The sequence below is a fragment of the Astatotilapia calliptera genome, chromosome 18 (genome assembly GCF_900246225.1).
Source record: "Astatotilapia calliptera chromosome 18, fAstCal1.2, whole genome shotgun sequence".
Lineage (NCBI taxonomy): Eukaryota > Metazoa > Chordata > Actinopteri > Cichliformes > Cichlidae > Astatotilapia > Astatotilapia calliptera.
The window spans coordinates 28,682,564-28,701,675 of record NC_039319.1 but is presented as its reverse complement, the minus strand read 5'-3'; the positions used below and the strand labels follow the sequence as shown (position 1 = coordinate 28,701,675).

Below are 19,112 nucleotides of genomic sequence, written 5' to 3'. Positions count from 1 at the left end.
TGATGAGTGTCATCTAGCAGTTGTTTGAATAAGTGCGTGTAAAAAAAGTAGTCTTGGTGTCACCACTTTTAGTTTAGGTGGACAGCGACATCCAGGTAACTTAGAAAATGAATGATCCTTAATTACTATATGGATCATTTGTGGGTTGTTTCTAAAACAAGTCAATGTATGTGTGTTATTTGTGAAAGACTGGCAAAGTCTGTGTTTGAACATAGGAGTTCGAATGTTTACCAGAAGATTAAAGGTTGAGTTTCGCTTGAGTCCACTTTGAAATTTTGCTTTCACTCGATCTGGTTAGTTTTAGGCACATACTGTTTTAGGGTTATAAAAACTGTGATCAGGGCTAAAATGCACATTTTAAAAATGGCAAACACTTGCCAAAACTGTAGGTCCACCACCCTTAAAAATGCCAGCAAATACATATTCTGATTACCACTGCTAGGCTGTTTGTACGTTAGCCTAGTGCTGTTGCTTAGGCTAACACTGCTAGCACAAACACAACCTAGCTTGGAGCCAAACTCAAACCAACAGTAGCATTTGCAATTTAAATAAAGTTTATATGTCACATTGCTGACAACAGTCAGCAACACTTTGCAGATAGCAGCCCCTCCCCCACCGCCCTCAGGCTTCATGCTTTTTCCATGCCTCGCACTGCTGAAAAAGGTGTGTATCCATGTGGTATGATCGCACAGCTCTCTGTCCAGATCCACCCTCTTGCCCCCTCTGTCCTCTAATCTTGTTTGTCAGAACTAAATGAGCTGCCCCAGCGAGGCGTGTTAGCTACTAATGAATTTATTGCTTGATAAGAAGGGGCCCCATGTAGCTATAACTTACTGCAGTCATAAAAAAGCTGAAGAAAGAAAAAACTACATAATTAACCTTTACTAGGTGTGTGTGCTCAGTGGTAGTGCTTGATGTGGTACATATGTAACAGTGGGGGTGTGTGGGTGTGCGTGCTTTCATTTGTGCTTGTTTACATGTTTGAGTTTTTACTTGATGTGTGTGTGTGTGTGTGTGTGTGTGTGTGTGTGTGTGTGTGTGTGTGTGTGTGTGTGCGCGCGCGGACTTCTTTTTTGCATTCACAGCAAGGAGGCAGCAGTGTTGATAACGCTGCAGCTATCAATTAATCGTTAATCGTGTTCTACCAGATTAATGCGTCATCCAATTGACTCCAGACTGACTGGAGACAATAAATACATATAGTCAATAAAACAGCAAAGCACCATGGGAGAACAGTGAGGTAGGTGTGGGTTGACACATGTGCCAGGGTGCCAACATCATAAGCTCAACCATAAACCCAATGTTAGTTATGGCTTTACACTCTCTTGTCTTATCTACATGTACTCAATTAATGGAGGGAAGGAGGAGGGATCAGTGGTAGCTTCCAGAAACGGAAAGAGAAGAGACTGATGTCCAGACTTTCTCTTCCAATTCATTCACTAACAGGAAACTGTTTGTCGTTTAGCAAGACATATAAGACCCACAATTCTTCTTTTCCTTCTTCTTCTTCTACTGAGCCATTTCCTTTATTGTCAAAGACACATACACACTCTAATGGGTAATAGATACAGGACTAATGCCTGGGCTGAGGAATAGAGATAGATAGATAGATAGATAGATAGATAGATAGATAGATAGATAGATAGATAGATAGATAGATAGATAGATAGATAGGGAGGGAGGGAGGGAGGGAGGGAGGGAGGGAGGGAGGGAGGGAGGAGAAAGAGAGGGAGAAAAAAAAGAGAGAAGTGAGTTATGAAGCAGTACCCAGGGGGTTAATTTCTCACTAGCAGTTTTTTCATACGCTACACACAGTAAAGGTGATGTCTGGACACGGCAAGCCGGTAGCACGCTAGTTAAAAGTGAATAAGTTTATGGCCGGTGTAGGCCCTCATACATCAAGGAGCAGTTTGTTCAGCCAGCAGTGTGACAGGGTACAGTAGCATGGGCAGGGCTGGAGAGTGGCTACAGCTGTGATAAATGGAAGATTACAGGAAAGCTGGTGTCTCAGCCTCTGTGTGTGTTAGAGAGACAGAAAGAGATATCAAAGTGTGTTTTTTAGCTCTCAGATTAATGGTGATTCCAGTATTTGATCTAAGTGATTTCCCCCCCCACCCTATTTGAAGAATGTCTTTTTGAAGCTGTAAATATTGCAAACACCCTTCTCGAGACATGTCGCAGCGCCTGGTGTGAAAGCATATTCGGCTGCAGTATTGACAAAAGCTTATGGGTCGTGCTGTTAAATTGCAAATTTTACTTTTTTGAGGAGGTGAAGATTTTCTGTGGGGTTGTAAAAACAGCTAATCTCATCTAATCTTATCATAATTACCAACATGTCTAGTAGCATTATGTCCTCAAGTTTATTCCAGCGTGGATCATAGATGCTTCAACATTTTTTACTTCTCTCTTAGAGGTTTTTAAATGATCTAACATATTTTAATATTAGACAAAGATAACCAGAGGAAATACAAAATGCTGTTTGACTGTATTTATTAAGGGGGGGACTATCTAAAACTACCTGGCTGTGTTCAAAGAAGTTATTGAACCCTAAACTTTATGACTGGTTGTGCCACCCTTGGTAGCAAAACTGCAATAAAGCAATAATTGGCAACGAGTCTTTTACGTCACTGTGGAGGAATTTTGGCCCACTCTTCTTTGCATAATTGGTTTAATTTAGCCACACTGGAGGGCTTTGAGCATAAATGGCCTGTTTATAGTCATGCGAAAACATCTCAATCTGATTTAAATCCAGCCTATGACTAGGCCACTCCAAAATCTTTATTTATGTATTTTTTTGTTTGTTTTAAATCATTGTGCTGATGCATAACCTTCAACTTCAGGTTGAAGGTTATGCAAATTGACAGGAAGATAGAATTCATTGTTCAATCAATTATGGCAGTCCATGTCTTGAAGCAGCCCAGAGCATCACACTACCACCACCATGTGTGACAGTTAGTTCTGTTTTTCTGTTTAAGTGATTTCTTGAATCAGTATAATCAGTAATGTCCCTATTGGTTAATTTTTCTGCTAGTGTCTCTGTTTCTGTCTCTGTGAACATTATTAGTTTATATATTTTACCTGTTTCTGTTATATACGATCTCAGTCCTTCTTCCACCAGTGTTCTTCATCACATCTTCTCCTCTTTATTTCAGTTATTCATTCCACTCTCAGATTCTCTCCATGACTTCTAGTCCTCCTCTTGGTCATTCCTCTTTCAAGTCCACCATGATGCACCCTGCACATGTCATCCTTTCCTCTTCCATGCTTACTCTCCTGCCTCCTTATCTCCTCCTCATCCTTACTCCATCCTTCCTTGCACCAGTCTCGGCCCTGCACCAGTCCAGATGTGGATCTGACTGTACCACAGTGCTAAAAAACAATAAGCCAGTCAGCCTGTGTAAGTGCATGTGTGTCTATCAGGATGCAAACAATAGGCTTATTCTTACTCGACCACAATAAGGACAGCCACTCTGTTCTCATTTGTTCACCGTTGCCTGTTAGTTGGTGAGACAGTAGGACAGACAGATGGAGAGGAAGACAGGGCAGATGCAGAGCCAGTCGGGACAATAACTAGACAGCTATGGAGACAGACTAACAGGTAGATAGGCAGCGAAGGAGCAAGCCCTGCTACCCAGCCTGCCTCCATTTCTCCCCCAATAACTCACTTTTCTCCCCCTTAGAGAGGGAAAACAATAAGATATAACAATTGGCAAATGGCTGAGGCAGGCGGAGCATTACAAATGAAATGTAATGTTGTTACAGTTTGGAAATAATGAATTATGAGGATAAGCGGGGATCTGTAAAATCGCTGTAGCGATTTACCGGGGTTTCATTTTTCAACTGTATTGAATTATGGGGAATTGGCCTCAGTCAACTGCAAAATACAAAATGGGGAAAAGGAGGATGATTCACCGTTACAATCTACGTGCGTGTGTGTGTGGAAAAGAGACTGTATGCAGTTGTGTGTAGGCATGCACAACCACTCACTGTTTATTTGTCTGTTTAAGTGCACAGGTGCTTGCACATTCACATGCATGCAATGTGGAAGCATTTCTGCATGTCTATATGCTGAGTGTGTATGTGTGCGTGTCTGTCCTCCCCCTAGACCTGTTGAGGGCTTTTTCTCACTCACCCCGCCGCACATGTGATAAATGTCCCTTATCGCCTCTGTCATTGTAATAGTCCCACAACAGGCCCAGAGAGAGAGAGAAGGAGAGCGAGACTGGGGGTGGAGGGCAGGAGAAGGAGGGGGTCAGGGCAAGGGGGTGTTGAGAGAGTCACAGTGACAAAAAAAGGTGGTGAGAGTGGGAGAAAGAGAGGAGAGAGAGAGGGAGAGATGGCATGGTGGAATGGGATAGCTGGAGTTATCAGTCGGTCTTGTAGAGGAAGAATACGCATCAAGCTGCCAATCATCCGGCCTGAAAATTGCTCTGAGATTTGAGTCCCCAGACGGAGTATGTATGTGTGTGTGAGTGTGTGTAGAGAGGGAGTATCCAAAGCCCCTGTCGTCTCTGTGCTATTACTGCCCCCCCCCCTCCTTCTTCCTCCCATCCAGCCATCTCACCCTCTACCCGTTTGTAAAGATCAAACTCGAAAAAACACGTCTCTTTACTCTCTGTCACTAGAACCTACACTCAGGCTGTTTGAAGCACTGTTGCCGTCAGTGGCACTGGCTATTAGGGGAGGGCATGAGACAGAGAGAGAGAGAAAGTGAGAGGGGGATGATGATGGAAAAGATGGAAAAGAATGGTGAGGAAAGGAGAAAAGAGAAGGAAGGTTAATGTGTGAGCAGAAACCATTTCAGTCGCTTTAATTTTCTATTGATTTCAGCTGCAGACTCCCTCCCCTCACCTCTTTGTGTGTGTCTGTGTGTGTCTGTGATTGGGCGTTTGGGTGTGTGACAGTCTCCAAGCTGTCTCCTTGTAGAAGCCAACAATACCAGAAAGTAAACAAAATTAGAGATCAATTGTTGTCCAGTTCAAACCCAGCAAAAATTCTGACAATTTTAAACTGTATTCCCAAGTGAAAACTATGTGTCCACAACTTTTTATGAGTTAAGGAACTCATAGTTTTAATCTTAATCTCAGACAGAAGCATGTGAGGACTCAGATCATGTGGAAATCTAAATGTCACCAAATTTAAAGATAAGTGATTTTCAGTGCTGTGAAAAAAGTGAGTGAGAGCATCTTTGAAAAGTACGCACTTTGACATCAGTTATAAAGACGTTGTGTTCAGAGTTTTTACATTTATGAAAACTCTACCGATGCTGCTTTGCTACCAGCACAGTTTCATTTGGTCTCCCAGTTGCTCAAACACATTTATGAGGAGGACAATAAATGAGGATTTAAAAGAATTAAAGTAGAGATGTAGAATGTTATTTATTCAGGGAAACACTACCAAGGATGCTGCAAGAGCAAAATGTAGTGGAACATCGCCCTCTATTGGACAATGTGATATCACCCTTCAGAGAGAGGGAAAGGACAGGACATGGATGGAGGAATAATTGATAGGCAGAGTCGTATAGAGCACAGAGATAGCAGACTGATAAAGATCACAATGATGTCCAATTGCAGCTGAGTGATGAAATCACTTGTTACACACATACACACAGTAGCCTCATGTGTGACCTGTGCAATGACCCACTCCAGCAGATAGGCATCTGTGGTTACCACCCAGATATATAGTTTGTATACAGACAGACAGACTGAGGCCTCGCGGTGAATGCCATGTGGGTATTGGATATTCTTGTAGTTAGGACTAGCACAACTTGATTTTTCCATCTGGAGTGGGTTTTTCCTCAAGTGGTACAAGTCACTGTGGTCGACGATTTGTTGTAATGTTCTTTTATTTTAACCTAGTTTTATTGGGCTCTAAAATCTCATTTTAGAACAAAAGTGCTCACATAAATTAGATTTTGCGAGTGGTGTTTTAAATGATGCTCTCCTGCATTATGAAATGCCGTGAAAGTCGTGATTTACATAAGCAAACTCTTGAAGTCTGGACCCAGTTTGGTGCCAGGGACCGCTCTGATTCTTGGAACTCGGGAGTGACCCACAGCAACCACATGTCATGAGGACATGGCAGGCAACCCAACCACACTGCAGCACCCTAAGGCGTAGGCGTGACCGAGAACTTAGGAAAGTTTTCATTATCTGGCTTGCAGTCATTTTTCCAAAGGAGCCTGTGGCTATTTTCTTTTTAAATCCCACCAGGACAACTGACACCTAAAGAAAACACAAAGTTCCCAACTCCTTACTTGAAAGTTTATCTGCAAATAATTACACGGGATTTGAAGCAAACTTTTTACAATCTGACCAAACTTGCGAGGAAAAAAGCAGTGACTTTTATTCCCATCAAACTCGCCATCTGAGTTGTGCCAACAGAGATTAGCGAGATGCAGGAAGTTTGCTTTGTGTCTGTTTGATTTCTACTCCAGTGAGATGGGTAATATAGCAGACAGCTAGACAGACAGCTAGATAGATGGAAGGCCAGACTGCTCCCCTTGTATGAAGGATTATCCCCTATCCTCTGTTTGTGACAAGAGCTGATAAGGGCCTAAGAGGGGAGGCAGCAAGAGGCTGAGAGGGCCGGTGACACACATATACACACACCCATACACACACATGCGTATATAATCTACAGTGAAAGAGATATCAATCCATCATTTAGAGCCGGGGATTCTGCAAGAGGAAATAGGTCCTTCTCAATCGCTGACAAGCAAACACGCACATGCACACAAGCGCACACACCTGCATCCGCCGTACAAAGGGACTCATGAGCATTCAGAGTTGTAGATGGGGCTCTTTGAATGACTGTTCAATTTCACCGATTTATCTGATTTACATTTGGCTTTTGTTGTCACCCAGGCTATATATCAGCGTGTGCTTATAGCTGTTATTGTGTCTGAATGACTGGTGCTAATAGAAACCATAAATTCAAATGTTCTAATGTTACTTATTGCACTCTATAAATCCAAGTCGTGGATGAGCCAGAGGAGATGCACATGTGCATTTAACACAGCCGGTAATAAATGTTTTAATTTAGCCTTCATTAGCAAAAATGTCGCCAGAGTAAAATAATCACATTTATTTTTGGATCCCACTTTTTCATTTTGCATGCATTACAGTGACATATGAATTTGAGGAGTTGTTTAGATGACTGTTGTGGGAGTGTGAAATATCTTCCTGGTGAAGCAGGCTTGTTCTCGCTATTCTAGAGCGAACACAAAAGCTGAACATGGAAAGCACATAGGAAAGTACACCAGAAAAAGGAATAGGGGAAACAGGAAACTAGTCAAAGCACTGCAATGGTCAGGCTTCTCTGTCATGCTTCACATGTGTGTATGTGCATAAATGAATCTGCCACCATTTGACAGATGAGCCAATGATGGGAACATGAAATTACCCATTTCTTTCTACAAGACCACATCTCTAGAGGGATATGTTGGATATGAGTGTATGTATCTAAGAGTTAACGTGTACTTGATATGTATCATCCACCTCAGGAGGGAACCTCTGCCCTGATAGAACATCCTAAGACATGTAGTCATTCAGGCAAGGAGAGCAGAACACAGTAAACTTATATCAAAGTATTCTATAAAGCCTGATTTCTGCATTAGAGAAACAGAGGGTCTCTAATACTGATTAGAGTTTTCAAGAGCCAGTCAAAAGGCTTCTATCAGTAAGTGGAATCTTATTGGAGGTTAGGGACTGCTGGGTTGAATGGGTTAGATGGATGAGTGCTGTCTTTAGAAACTGTAGCCAGTATCAGCTAATTCAAGGTCATGTAAGAAGTTAAGGCATCTTTTATTGCACCAAATTTAGATGTTTAAGGTCTGGCTTGTGTATTTGGTGTCTACCTGCTATGTCAAGAGCCAGTGTGGCTTATTTATACCCTAAAATATGAGTCATTTACCGTGTGCCAACCTAATTTAAAGCAGAAAAATCTTACATTTGTAGTCTTTCTGGCTGCATAGAAAAGAAAAGAACTGCAGCCAACTGATACTAATACTATGGAAAACTGAAAAAGAAAAATACAAGGTGACACAGAGAAGGTGAAAGAGATACAAAGAGTAAGGAAAGAAATAATGTAGTCTAAGTAGGACGAAGACAAAATGTTTCAGTGAGACAGCGAGAGAGGGAGGGCGTATTTGGCCCCGCATTGCTAAGCTCCAGGTTAGGTGGCAGGGCCATTTGGCGAAGGCGCTGGTGCTAGACTTGATGGATGAGACAAACTGCAGGCTCTTTTCTCTTGTAACTTTAAAATCATTAAGCCTTTTACACGGCCATGCAGATTTTTATGGCCACCTCAGACAATCTGCCGGGGTTCATGTCTTTAGATCAGCAAGATGGGAGAAAGCAGAGAAAGGAAGAGGATGGGCATAATGTTCAATCTTTATGTAATGCGGCTTATGTCGCTCAGTAATGTTAATTTAAGGTTTGCTTTTTAAAATTTACAGTTATTTCTGGTCAATTTCATATTGGTTGGATTTAATTAAATAATATATGTAAGAAAGTGTTATGTCTTTATTTTTTTCTCCTTTTTGTCTACAAACATCAATAATACCCTAGATTTTGTTGATCAGTCACAGCCTACTGTAAAAAGCAAAAAAAAAAAAAAAAGAAAGAAAGAAATGTGGCCTTACATAAAATGGCAACTGCATAAAAAATAGAAAACTGAAATGTATGTATAATTTTGTGCCTTTTTAGATTAATTTGTCAAAATGACTTCATTAATATTTAGCTATTTAAATTTTAGCTAGCTAAATACTATTATGATTGCTAGCTTTAGCCTTTGCTAACTTTCGCTAGCGAAGGATAAATTAACAGCAAATTTTCAATGACTACTGTTTCTTTAGGACAGAAAGCACATTAAATTGTAATATCAGAGTCTACATTTGTGATGACAAACTAAACAGTAGGAACCTGAACAGCTATGTAAAGCTGGTAATAACACAGCCAGAGTGATTTATGGCTAGGTTAAGCCTGGGCTTAGCAGCTAGGCTACATTCTTCTACTTTGGACCGAAAACATGGTTTAGTAAGCATACTTACTAGGTATATGAAGGACAGTTTAAAAAATTCAATCAAAAATAAAATGCAAGAATCTTAAATACAGCTTGCAGAATCCACGATGCTGCGTGAAAATATTCAAATCTCCTTCAAATGACATAATGTGAAATTTAGTTTTATCCTTTTCCCGTCTCTTCTGATCCTCCTATCATAAGACAGGTGAGAATGGAGTTCAGCAGGTAATCCGCACTAAGAGGACGCCATGACAGTGATCTAAGAGTCTAATCTGCTGCTCCTCTTTGCCAGACACGTTTTGCAATAACAAACACAGAGAGGAATAACCAGGAGATACACAGCGAGGATATGAGTTGCATTACTTAAATCTAGTTATCTAAGATAAACCTTTAACCAGCAAATGAGGGGAACGCACATGCTGGCATAACATATTCACATCACCTTCTGATAGGATTCTATTTCCTTTTTTCCTCTAAGGGTGGATATCGGTACAAAAGGCCAGAAATGTTAATGATAAACCAGCAGCAACAACAGTGTGGGAGGTACTATGATCCGCTCTAAATATTATCAATAACAACTCTGTGCGTGTGTCTTTATCCATCCATCCTTCTATCCATCCATCGCTCTCATTCTGCCTCCACAGGCTGCCTCCTCCGCTGTTAGGATTCAATTAACACGGTGCAGGCAGCCACGGCACCCTCATTAAAGCTAATTAGTTAAAACATCAGCCAATCTAGCGTTAATTGGCTTTGGTAATTAATTCAGCCGCTAGACCATATGAAAGCAGCAGGGAGAGCGATAATGAGAGGCAACAAGAGAGGCGAATCAAAGCAAGGGGAAGGGGGGAAAAAAGGAGAGTAAATGAGAGACATAAAGAAAGAATAAATAATAGGGAAGTAATATGCAGGAGACTATTTTTTGTGTTGATATGTGCTGCTGAAGACCAGCTCTAAGTGTGGATTAATAGGGCTATTGAACACAAAGTCAAGCAAGTATGTCAGCTATATGGAGTCAGCAGAAAATATCAGCATCGATTAAAACGCACTGAAAGTTCCTGTTAATGGGCAACAGTAGCTATCAGACGATAAATAAAATATATAATGTCAAAGTGTGAGCTGAATTTGTGTTTGCAGTAATACTATTCACTATATTATTTAGTATAGCACACACACACACACACACACACACACACACACACACACACACACACACACACACACGAGCGTGCAGGCGGGCAAGAAAACAGGCTGTGTTTGTGTGATTAGGGCTGACTCAGAGTATCTATTTCAAACTTGCTGATGTCCCTGTTTGCCCACTGACACGGCATGTTCCTGTCATGATTAGGCCCTTTGGGATGGAAATGAGTGCCGACAGGCCTCACGCCCACACCTCTCTCCATTCGGTATCCCTCCACCTCCACACAGCTGAGGAAGGAGAAATGGAATAGAGTCAGTCAGCACAGACAGGGCATAGGTCAGTAAAAGCAGAAGTGTCTTCCCTCTGTGTGACTTAATTATAAACACACGTCATACACTCCTAACTGCAGGCATAGCTTTCATATCCCATGTTCTAAAAGGATGCTAAATAAGAACAGTGAATATTCCACTTAGTCTGCTTTTGCTACCTTCGGCTTCCTGCAAACCACTGGCACAATACATGTGGCTGTGTGTTATTGGGATTGGTCCGTGGCTGCTGCTTGTGCCTGTGGCTCTGTGGGTCAGCGCTTGGTTAATGCTCCATTAATTTACTTCTTTCTCGCTCGCCACTCTTGGACAGGGGCATGCACGCGCACTGACAAGGTGATTGATTGAATAAACAGCTGTCAGTAGTTGGAGATAACCTTACAAGCATCACTCCACTGTCTTCAAGACGAACACATATGCCTGTTGCCAGGTCCCAGGAGTAAAAGCAGCATTATACATGCTGACACACACACACACAGACACACACACACACTGGGATCATTAGATCACAATTTATCACGTATGTTCAAACTAGGCAGCCGGTGATTTATGATGTGCTGATCTCTTGGGCTTTCCCTTTCTCTTTTCTAAATCCACCAAGTTTGATTTTAATTCCTTTTGAATTCTAAGAGTGTGTTTAAAAGTAAGGGGCCGTGAAAATATTCTTCTGACCCAAAACCTTTCCCCAGTGACACAAAAAGTATTGTGCATATAGTAGCAGTAGTGCAGTTCCTATCGATGTAAGACGAATGCATCTTCTATTCATTCTGCCTCTTATTTACCCACAGAAAAATTCCAATTGTCTTGAACAGACAGCATACATCCATACTCCTGCACACACACACACACACACACACACACACACACACACCTTTCCACTTGCTACCCCTCAGTCGGCCATCTCTTCATCCCTCCTCTCCTCTGTACGGCACCGACATTTCATTTGCTTTTCTAAAAGTGACAACCCCAGGGAGCGAGGGAGGGATAGTGAAAGACCCCGGTGATGAGTTTTGAGCAGGGCGTGGAGGAGTGCTATTTAAAAGTGCCATGCATCACTGTCAGGGAGTGAGACGGCACACAAACACACACACACATACGCACATATGCTCAGACAGACACAGGGAACGCACACGCTCGCAGAGAGCAACGCAAAGCAGCCCGGGTGGCAAACTGAAGTTGACCCCCGTTCCATTTCATCAAATGTCCCCTGAATGAGCCACACAGCCTCATCTATTTTGCACGCGCGCCCATACGGAGGCAGTGATCAGCCTAGTGTCTAGCCTGGTTAAATCACAGCTCACTTAAGAGAAAAACCATATCACTTCACCGGGAGACCCATGCACACACACACCTTGCTAGTCCCATTTGTGTTAATGCGGCCCCCTGGTTTTGGGCTTTAGGGCTCATATTCGCCATTATGGAGATGATGGCTTTACGGAGCCCCTCTCACCTCACCTTGCATCGGTCTCGGGGAAAGACAGGGGAGAGTCGAAATGAAGGCTGACACCTCGGTGGGATTTATTTGATTGCGGATGCGAAGCAGTGTCATTCTGGAGAAAGGGAGAATGCAACGGGAGGAGGAGGTGGAGGAGGAGGCCTGGACCCGGAGGCTAAGTGAAAGGAAGAAGAGGAGAAGATGGTGGGGTGAAGGGAAAGAACGACAGAAATAAAGGAAAGGAAAAGAAAGAGATTGGAAGGGAAGGGAGGAGGAGTCAGGGGGAAGCAGAAGTGGCCCTCTTTCCCTTTCGTGAATCAAATCAAATTCCCCTTATCGCACATTATTTGAAGAGGTTATCGGGCGCGGTAATGCGGTTACACGCCGGGCCGCGGCTGAGAGATTTCCTTGTTTACCGATGTTGGCGGGTGTTATAGCTAACCGGCCGGGCGAGCGGGAGAGGGGAGGGGAGAAGAAGGGAGGTGGAAGAGGAGGAAGGGAAGACGAGAGACAAGAGGGTTGTAGGCATAAACACTTGATGCATGTCAGAAAACTCATTTAGGGGAACAACAAGGAGGGGGAATGGAAGTGTGTGCGCGCGCATGTGTGTGTGTATACACATAAGGTGAAGACAGTTGTTCAAGGACAGAAAAACAGCCTCTACATGTAGACACTTTGTAATTCCATTTGGGGAATGTGCAAGTGTGCCTGTTGCGGTGTGTTTGTGCGAACGTAGCATACAAACATACTCTGTATATGCCAAGCCATAAATCCGGCCTTCCTGTTTTCTGACTCTTACTGTTGCGCTTAAATCCAGTTTACATGCTCGGTGCTCATTAGCTGATTGTGTGCACCCTTTACAAGTCAATACAATTCCTTGCAGAAGATATAAAAAATAGAAAAGAGTGATCAAGTTCATGGAAAGTCAAACATTTTGGTTTCTTTCTAAACTCCTTCATAAAGAGGACACCAAAAATCTGTAAGTTTTTAGAAAAGTGCATTTCTTACTGCCATGTGCCATCAAGGCAAGCTATAAGAAGCGCATAGAAAAAGGGAAGGGTTCAGTGTACACCAATCTCCTGCTTCCTTAGAGGCCGCCATGTTGGGCGAGATAAAGGCAGACAGATGACACGCAATCCAGGTCATTAAATGGGATTTGGAGCCACAGTTTTGTGAGTACATGCTTTGCCTCTTAGCCCATTGAGCCATGAGGACACCCCAAATGGTGTTTTATCTCTGGTCCCATTGAGAGAGAGTATTGAGCTGACAATCCCTGTCCTCTCTGGAGGTGGCCTTTTACCTCAGCTCATTGTAGTCTGAGACTGGGAGCCTGTGCTATCTAGCATCTATTGATTCCCACTTCATCTGGACCAAAGCAAGGAAGAGGGAGACGGGGTAGCACCAAGAGACTGAAGAGAGAGGAGAAAAAGTTTTTATTTTACAAAGAAGAAGAAGAAGAACGCCAGTTGAAGTAACGTTTTCATCATTTCGTGATGACTAATGATTTACCAATTTTCAGCAGCTTTTGGCTGCGCAGCCTCTGAAGTCTGAGATTTTTGAAAATAAGGATCACTCATATTTATTAGTGCACAATAAATATGAAAAGGGATATGAGGAAGAAAAGGAAGAAAGGAAGAAAAAGCAGTGTTGCAAATGGGGAAAATGAGCATGTAGAGTTAGGAAAGCAGAAAGTAAGGCTATTAGGATGAAAGTGAAACAAAAGGAAAGGAAGGGATGACAAAGAAAAGAAGATCCCTCCTCTTTGCTCTCCACTCTTCCACATGATCTGGCTCTCTCCTCCTCAACATCTGCTGTCTGTAATTGCCTGTCTAGTTGTGTTTGTATGTGCGGCTCCTCTCATTATTTGAAAAGCCTAATCAAGGACGTATTTTGGGGTGATCATTGATTAAATTTAACATCGTTTCTGTTTTTTGAAAAACTAAAAAGTAAAACAGCCTTATGGTTATCTTTGCAATTTTCAGTCATTCCACTGACAGATTCACAAAGCTGAACTAGGAATTAGCTACTCAATTTGTCGTGTTAGACCAGCGTAAGTGTCGTGTCAGCAGTACAGCAGTCAGTAAATAAATCAGACTGGCGATCAGAAAAGTCAGAGGATATGCTTCCTGCCAGCTCGGTGACTTATTGTTTCGTGAAGCCACTGAGATCTGTTAACTGGCTCAAGTGACAGAGATGAAAGAAGGGAAAGTGGTGACAGGAGGAAATAAGGAAGAAGAGGAAAAGAGAGAGATAGTGATCTGGAAAGGAGAAAGAGTAAGTAAAGACAGATGGAGGGACTGGGAGAAGGAGAAAGAAGGAAAAGGAAGTCAGAGAAAGAGAGATAAGACGATCCATCTTGGCACATTTTGTAGGGTGGGAGGGTTCAGGCCTATATTCCATCATGGCTGTCAAGGAGACGCACACCTTCTCTTGGCTCTCCTGCTCCATCCATCCATCCATCCCCTCGTTTGGGCAGCCGACCAGTGCTTCACTGAGGAGTCTCAACACTAAAAAGTCCTGTCAGTCCTATTTCCTTGTTATTGTCCAGCCGTCTTCTCGCTCCAACCCCCCCTCCATCTTCTGCAGCTCCGGTACCTTCCCCGTGCTACCCAAGATTAAACGCTCCCTCGTCGCGCCGCAGGGGGAGTGTGTGTGTTTTGAGTGTGTGAAGTCTAAAGCGGGACATGTGGATACACACATGTGTTTGCGTGTCGCCCCAACATTAATCATCTTTAAGGGGCTGACAAGCAGGGTGTGCGACATCGCATCACATCAGCACCACCCCACCCCCCCATCCTTCCCAACCCGGCTTCTCCTCCTCTTCCTCCTTCGAGGGATTTTTCTGTCCGTTCGGCTCTCCCCATCGCTCACTTCCCTCGGGGAACACTTGACAGGGAGAGGGGAAAAATAAGAGGAAGGGAAAAGAGAAAGTACATGGGAAGTAAAAATGACAGGAAAGGAGGAAACACCACAACAGCAAACAAGTTTAAAAAAAGAAAAGAAAGAGATGAAGAGTGAAAGTTTTGACAAGACTTTTAGGGCAAATAAACATTGCATGGCATTACATTTGGATTAATTGGGGGCCCGTTTTTGACTGAAAGATGTTTCATTTGCTAATTTTGCAAGTTTTATGTGATAATTTTCATATGGAGACACACTTGTTGCTGATATATTTAATATTTTTTAGCTTTAAAAAAAATCTGACTTTTAAAAAAATGCAAAGTTTCCCTTCAGTGTTTGATTGAATGCTTTGTGTTGCAGGATTTATGAAATTATCTATTTATTTTCACATATTGGGGCTGATTTTATATTTTGGTCTACGTTTAGTGCTGCTTTTATGTTTTTGGTGACAGCAGTTCCCATCTCTGTTGGATCTAAAAGCTGTTAGCTGTATTTATTCCATCACATCAGAGAAAGTCAAATTTGCATGTCTTAGGAATATGTTTGGTGTTAATGTGCTGGTTTATATTTTCTGTAAAAAAAAAGAAGCTTGAATTCAAACCACTTCACACAACCCAATCATTCCTCCACTTTAGTATGTTTTCCTCTTATTCATTGTTGCTTTTCTGTTGTCGTAAATGTGCAGCTACATGTCTTTATCATCTGTCTGCCAGTACAAAAATAACCTCATTCACAGAGAATCTTTCAAACTTCAAAAGAAAATCACCTCTTATTGAAATGCACAAAGTAAACTTTCACCATGCAAAACAAGCGTTTGCACTTTTTTTTTGGACTCAACAATAATCAAGCATATGTTTGTGTGCGTGTCCGCGACCTCCAGGAGTGCGTTTGTCTGCAGAATAGAAAGCGGCCCCATCGGCTGCAGAGGGGGATTGGATCTGTTCTTTGTTTGCTGTGGCGGATGGCGGACGGCTTCAGCATGACTCAAATTATCTTGTCAAAGCAATAAAGGGGAGAGAAGAGGTGTGCAGGGGCTGAGAGGGGGGCTAAAAAGGAGATGAAGAAACAAGGAGAGAAAGGGAAAAATCAGAAAGGAGAGGGGTAGTAAGGGAGAGAGAAAGGAAGAAATGAAAATAAAGAAGATGAAAAAGAAAGGAAGAAAGAAAAAGCAAAGAAAGGATTGTAGGGAGAATCAGAATGCAAAAAAGAGAAGGAAACATGTAAAAAAGAGATAGAAAAAGAGAGAAAGAAGGTAATCGATTACCTATTTTTCAAAGTCACTTAACGTGTCCAGTGCTGTGGGCTGTGTTAAGCAGCAGTGCAGGAGAATGGGAGGCTAGTATGCATGCACACGCTCTGAGAAAAGAAGGGCAGCGGCAGAGGTGGGTTGTGGAGGGGGGGGCGTTTGTGCGTGCTTTCCGTTACTAGTTGTATCATGAGTCCTTTTGCAGGAAACTGTGAGCAAGGATAAATGCCCCCAAGGGCTGCATGTGTATGTATAGGAGTGTGTGTATGTAATGTTTGTGCATTAAAAAGAAAAGAAAAAGAAAACGGTTCACTAAAGACAAGGCAGACAGGGAGTCCCCCCGTACCTGGTCCCCTTGTTGCCGTGGTGACAAGCGGTCTAAACGGGATGTCCTGGCTGAGGCGGGGCCTATTGTTTGCGGGCTAAAAAAAGAACTATTTGATTGGCTATCCAGGAAATCAGGAAGTGTCCTCCAACTCTAAGCACTGATATGATTTCAATAGATGGTATTTTTAGCCAGGTTAGACAGACAAAGCACAAACACAAAAATGCATACGTTCCAACACGTACGCAGTGCTCGACACAATAACACACACACAGAGAAACAGGTGTGGCCCCACCCTAAGCCCTGCTGATCAAGGACAATGAAGTGAGGTAGTGTTGGCAGACTCTATACAGCATTATCTCATCCATGGCAGACACTTCTTTAACTCCCCTTCTAACACCACCTCCCGCTTTGACCCCAGAGCAACATTACACAATGGATACTGTAGAGCACTCTAGTCCGCTTTTGTAAGCGTGTAATCCAGAAATGTATACTGTGATGCTTGCTGAAGATGCTGGCTCCTTAAACCCATTTTCTTGCTTTTACCCTAAAACTTCTGCTTCACTGCCACATGACAAAGTCTGTCAATACTATGCAAAGTGATTTATGTAGGGAATTTATGCAAGGTCACCACATGCTCTAGCATCTTGTCAATCACAATGTGGCCGTGTCCTAAAGCATACCCTGCATGTTTTTACTGTATGGAAACATATTTTTATGAAGTGACCATTGTGACGTAAATAAGGCTTGACGTGAGTGACTGAAACAATGATCTCTTTAGGAAAATGCCAACTGAAGTTGTAGATGGAGTGAGTAGTAGGGTTTGCGATAGGACCCATTTTTGCACTCATAGAAGTTGCCCCCTGCTGGCCATTGTAAAACTACATTTTTAAGGTACTTCCACACTAGCTTCATTTGTACTCGATGGGATTCTGCAGTAATAAAACAACAGTAAAAAAAAATAATATTTGAGGTGCATTCTGATACCATATAATTAAACACACTCAACATGTAAGGTTTGTGCATGAAAAAAGAAATGGTTGGGTGCTTATATCTCTTATGCTGATATTCTTGTCACTGTGTGTTTCTCTTCATTGGTGTCTCCAGGTAAAAAGAAGATGTCCCTGTATGACAGCCAGGCTCCAGTCTGTCCCATCTGCCAGGTGTTGCTCAGGCCTGGAGAGCTACAGGAACACATGGAGACAGAGATAGAGAGGCTAGCCACCATCTGCCTCAGGTAGGGCTGAGCTCTCTCCTTAACAGAGTCAAATATTTATTATAAGCGTTACTTTAATGATCTGTAGGTATGTATATATATATATGTCTTTATATACTCTGTTTGGGTCAGTCTCAATGAAACTGTGCACGAACACGTTACACAAACTATTAACATCTATATGTTTAAAGCTAAGTTTAGCCCGGTGTCTTACAATAACGGACACGGTTGAATGAAGGTATAATGAATCCTGTAATCTTGAATTGGAAACATTGTCCTGGGTATGAAATAACAAATTGGGATGTCTCATAATTTCATTAAATTAAATAACATGAATCATATTACCAGGATGTATTGGTTGGTACAGAGTAATTTTGAAGGATTATTACCGCCTGTATTTCAACTAAGATTTTATGTCCAGCTCGCTGACCTATTTTTTTATTCTGAGCAAAGATTTTGGTATCATAAATCTGCATAAAAGGCAGGAGCACGCTGTCAATGCAAAGCTAAGTGTTTCCTACAGGGATTAGGATTCAAACCCGTGACCTCAAGTTCACTTCTGCCCCCTTTTTTTCCCCACACGGCAGTTGCACGAGCTGTTTTACGATGGACAAATCAACTCCGAGCCCTTATAACGATGGAACACAACCATTAGGACCCATATTTCACCTTGACCACGCGTCGGGTTTTGTGTGTGCACCTACGTCTGTGGTTGTGACCCGGTGTCCACCTAAGCGGCCCAGTTTTATGATAGTACCCATTAACCTGAAGGAAAAGGGCAACAGATAGCGTCACCCCAAGTGGAAATCACACTTCATTTACCCACCGTGTACACTGTGCGCACCCCTCCTCTTGTCTCTCCCTGTCCAAACACTATACCACTTGTTTCTTCTCTTCCATTTATTTGCAATCATTTATTTATTTGATTTTTTTCAATCTCTTCCTAAATCTTGTTTTTCCCCTTTGCTTAATAGGCCTTTACTGTTCTTTTTTCTCACATCTCATCTATATTTCATTAGTTATTTCTTCATGATCTTTTGATTTTAAGTCAGTTCCAGTCATTTAAGACCAAAGCAATGGCCTAACTTCCTGAATAAGTCAATTTATATATTTTTTATATAGCTATGAGCTTTCTATTGTAACCCAACAATACTACAGAGAAAACCCCAACAATCAAACAACCCCCGTTGAGTAAGCTGACAGCTGGAAGTAAAAACTGCCTTTTAACGGGAAGAAACCTCCAACAGAACCAGGCTCAGGGAGGGGCAGATGTATGGAAAATAGGACAGTGCAGGAGAAACCGATAGACAGAGATGGATTGCCTGCCAAAACCCCCCCGAATCAAACAAATAATTGAAAACAAAGAAAATGTAAATGTATAATTATGAAGAACATATATGTATGGAAAAGAATGGAGGAAATGATCGAACTGAGCGTCAGCCAAGCATTATTGGACAAATCTTGTTTTATTTTCTGAGCTATCAGCCACATCTCAAGGCTT

General features: G+C 42.3%; 1 protein-coding gene across 3 annotated transcripts in view; it reads left to right on the top strand.

Annotated features, from left to right (window-relative positions):
• rnf220a (ring finger protein 220a) overlaps window positions 1-19,112 on the top strand; it is a 164,140-nt gene that overhangs the window by 103,221 nt on the left and 41,807 nt on the right. For all 3 annotated transcript variants that reach the window (XM_026150981.1, XM_026150980.1, XM_026150982.1), the window contains exon 3: window positions 17,503-17,632. In XM_026150981.1, coding sequence (XP_026006766.1) covers window positions 17,503-17,632 — 130 coding nt within the window. The remainder of the gene's footprint in view (window positions 1-17,502; window positions 17,633-19,112) is intronic.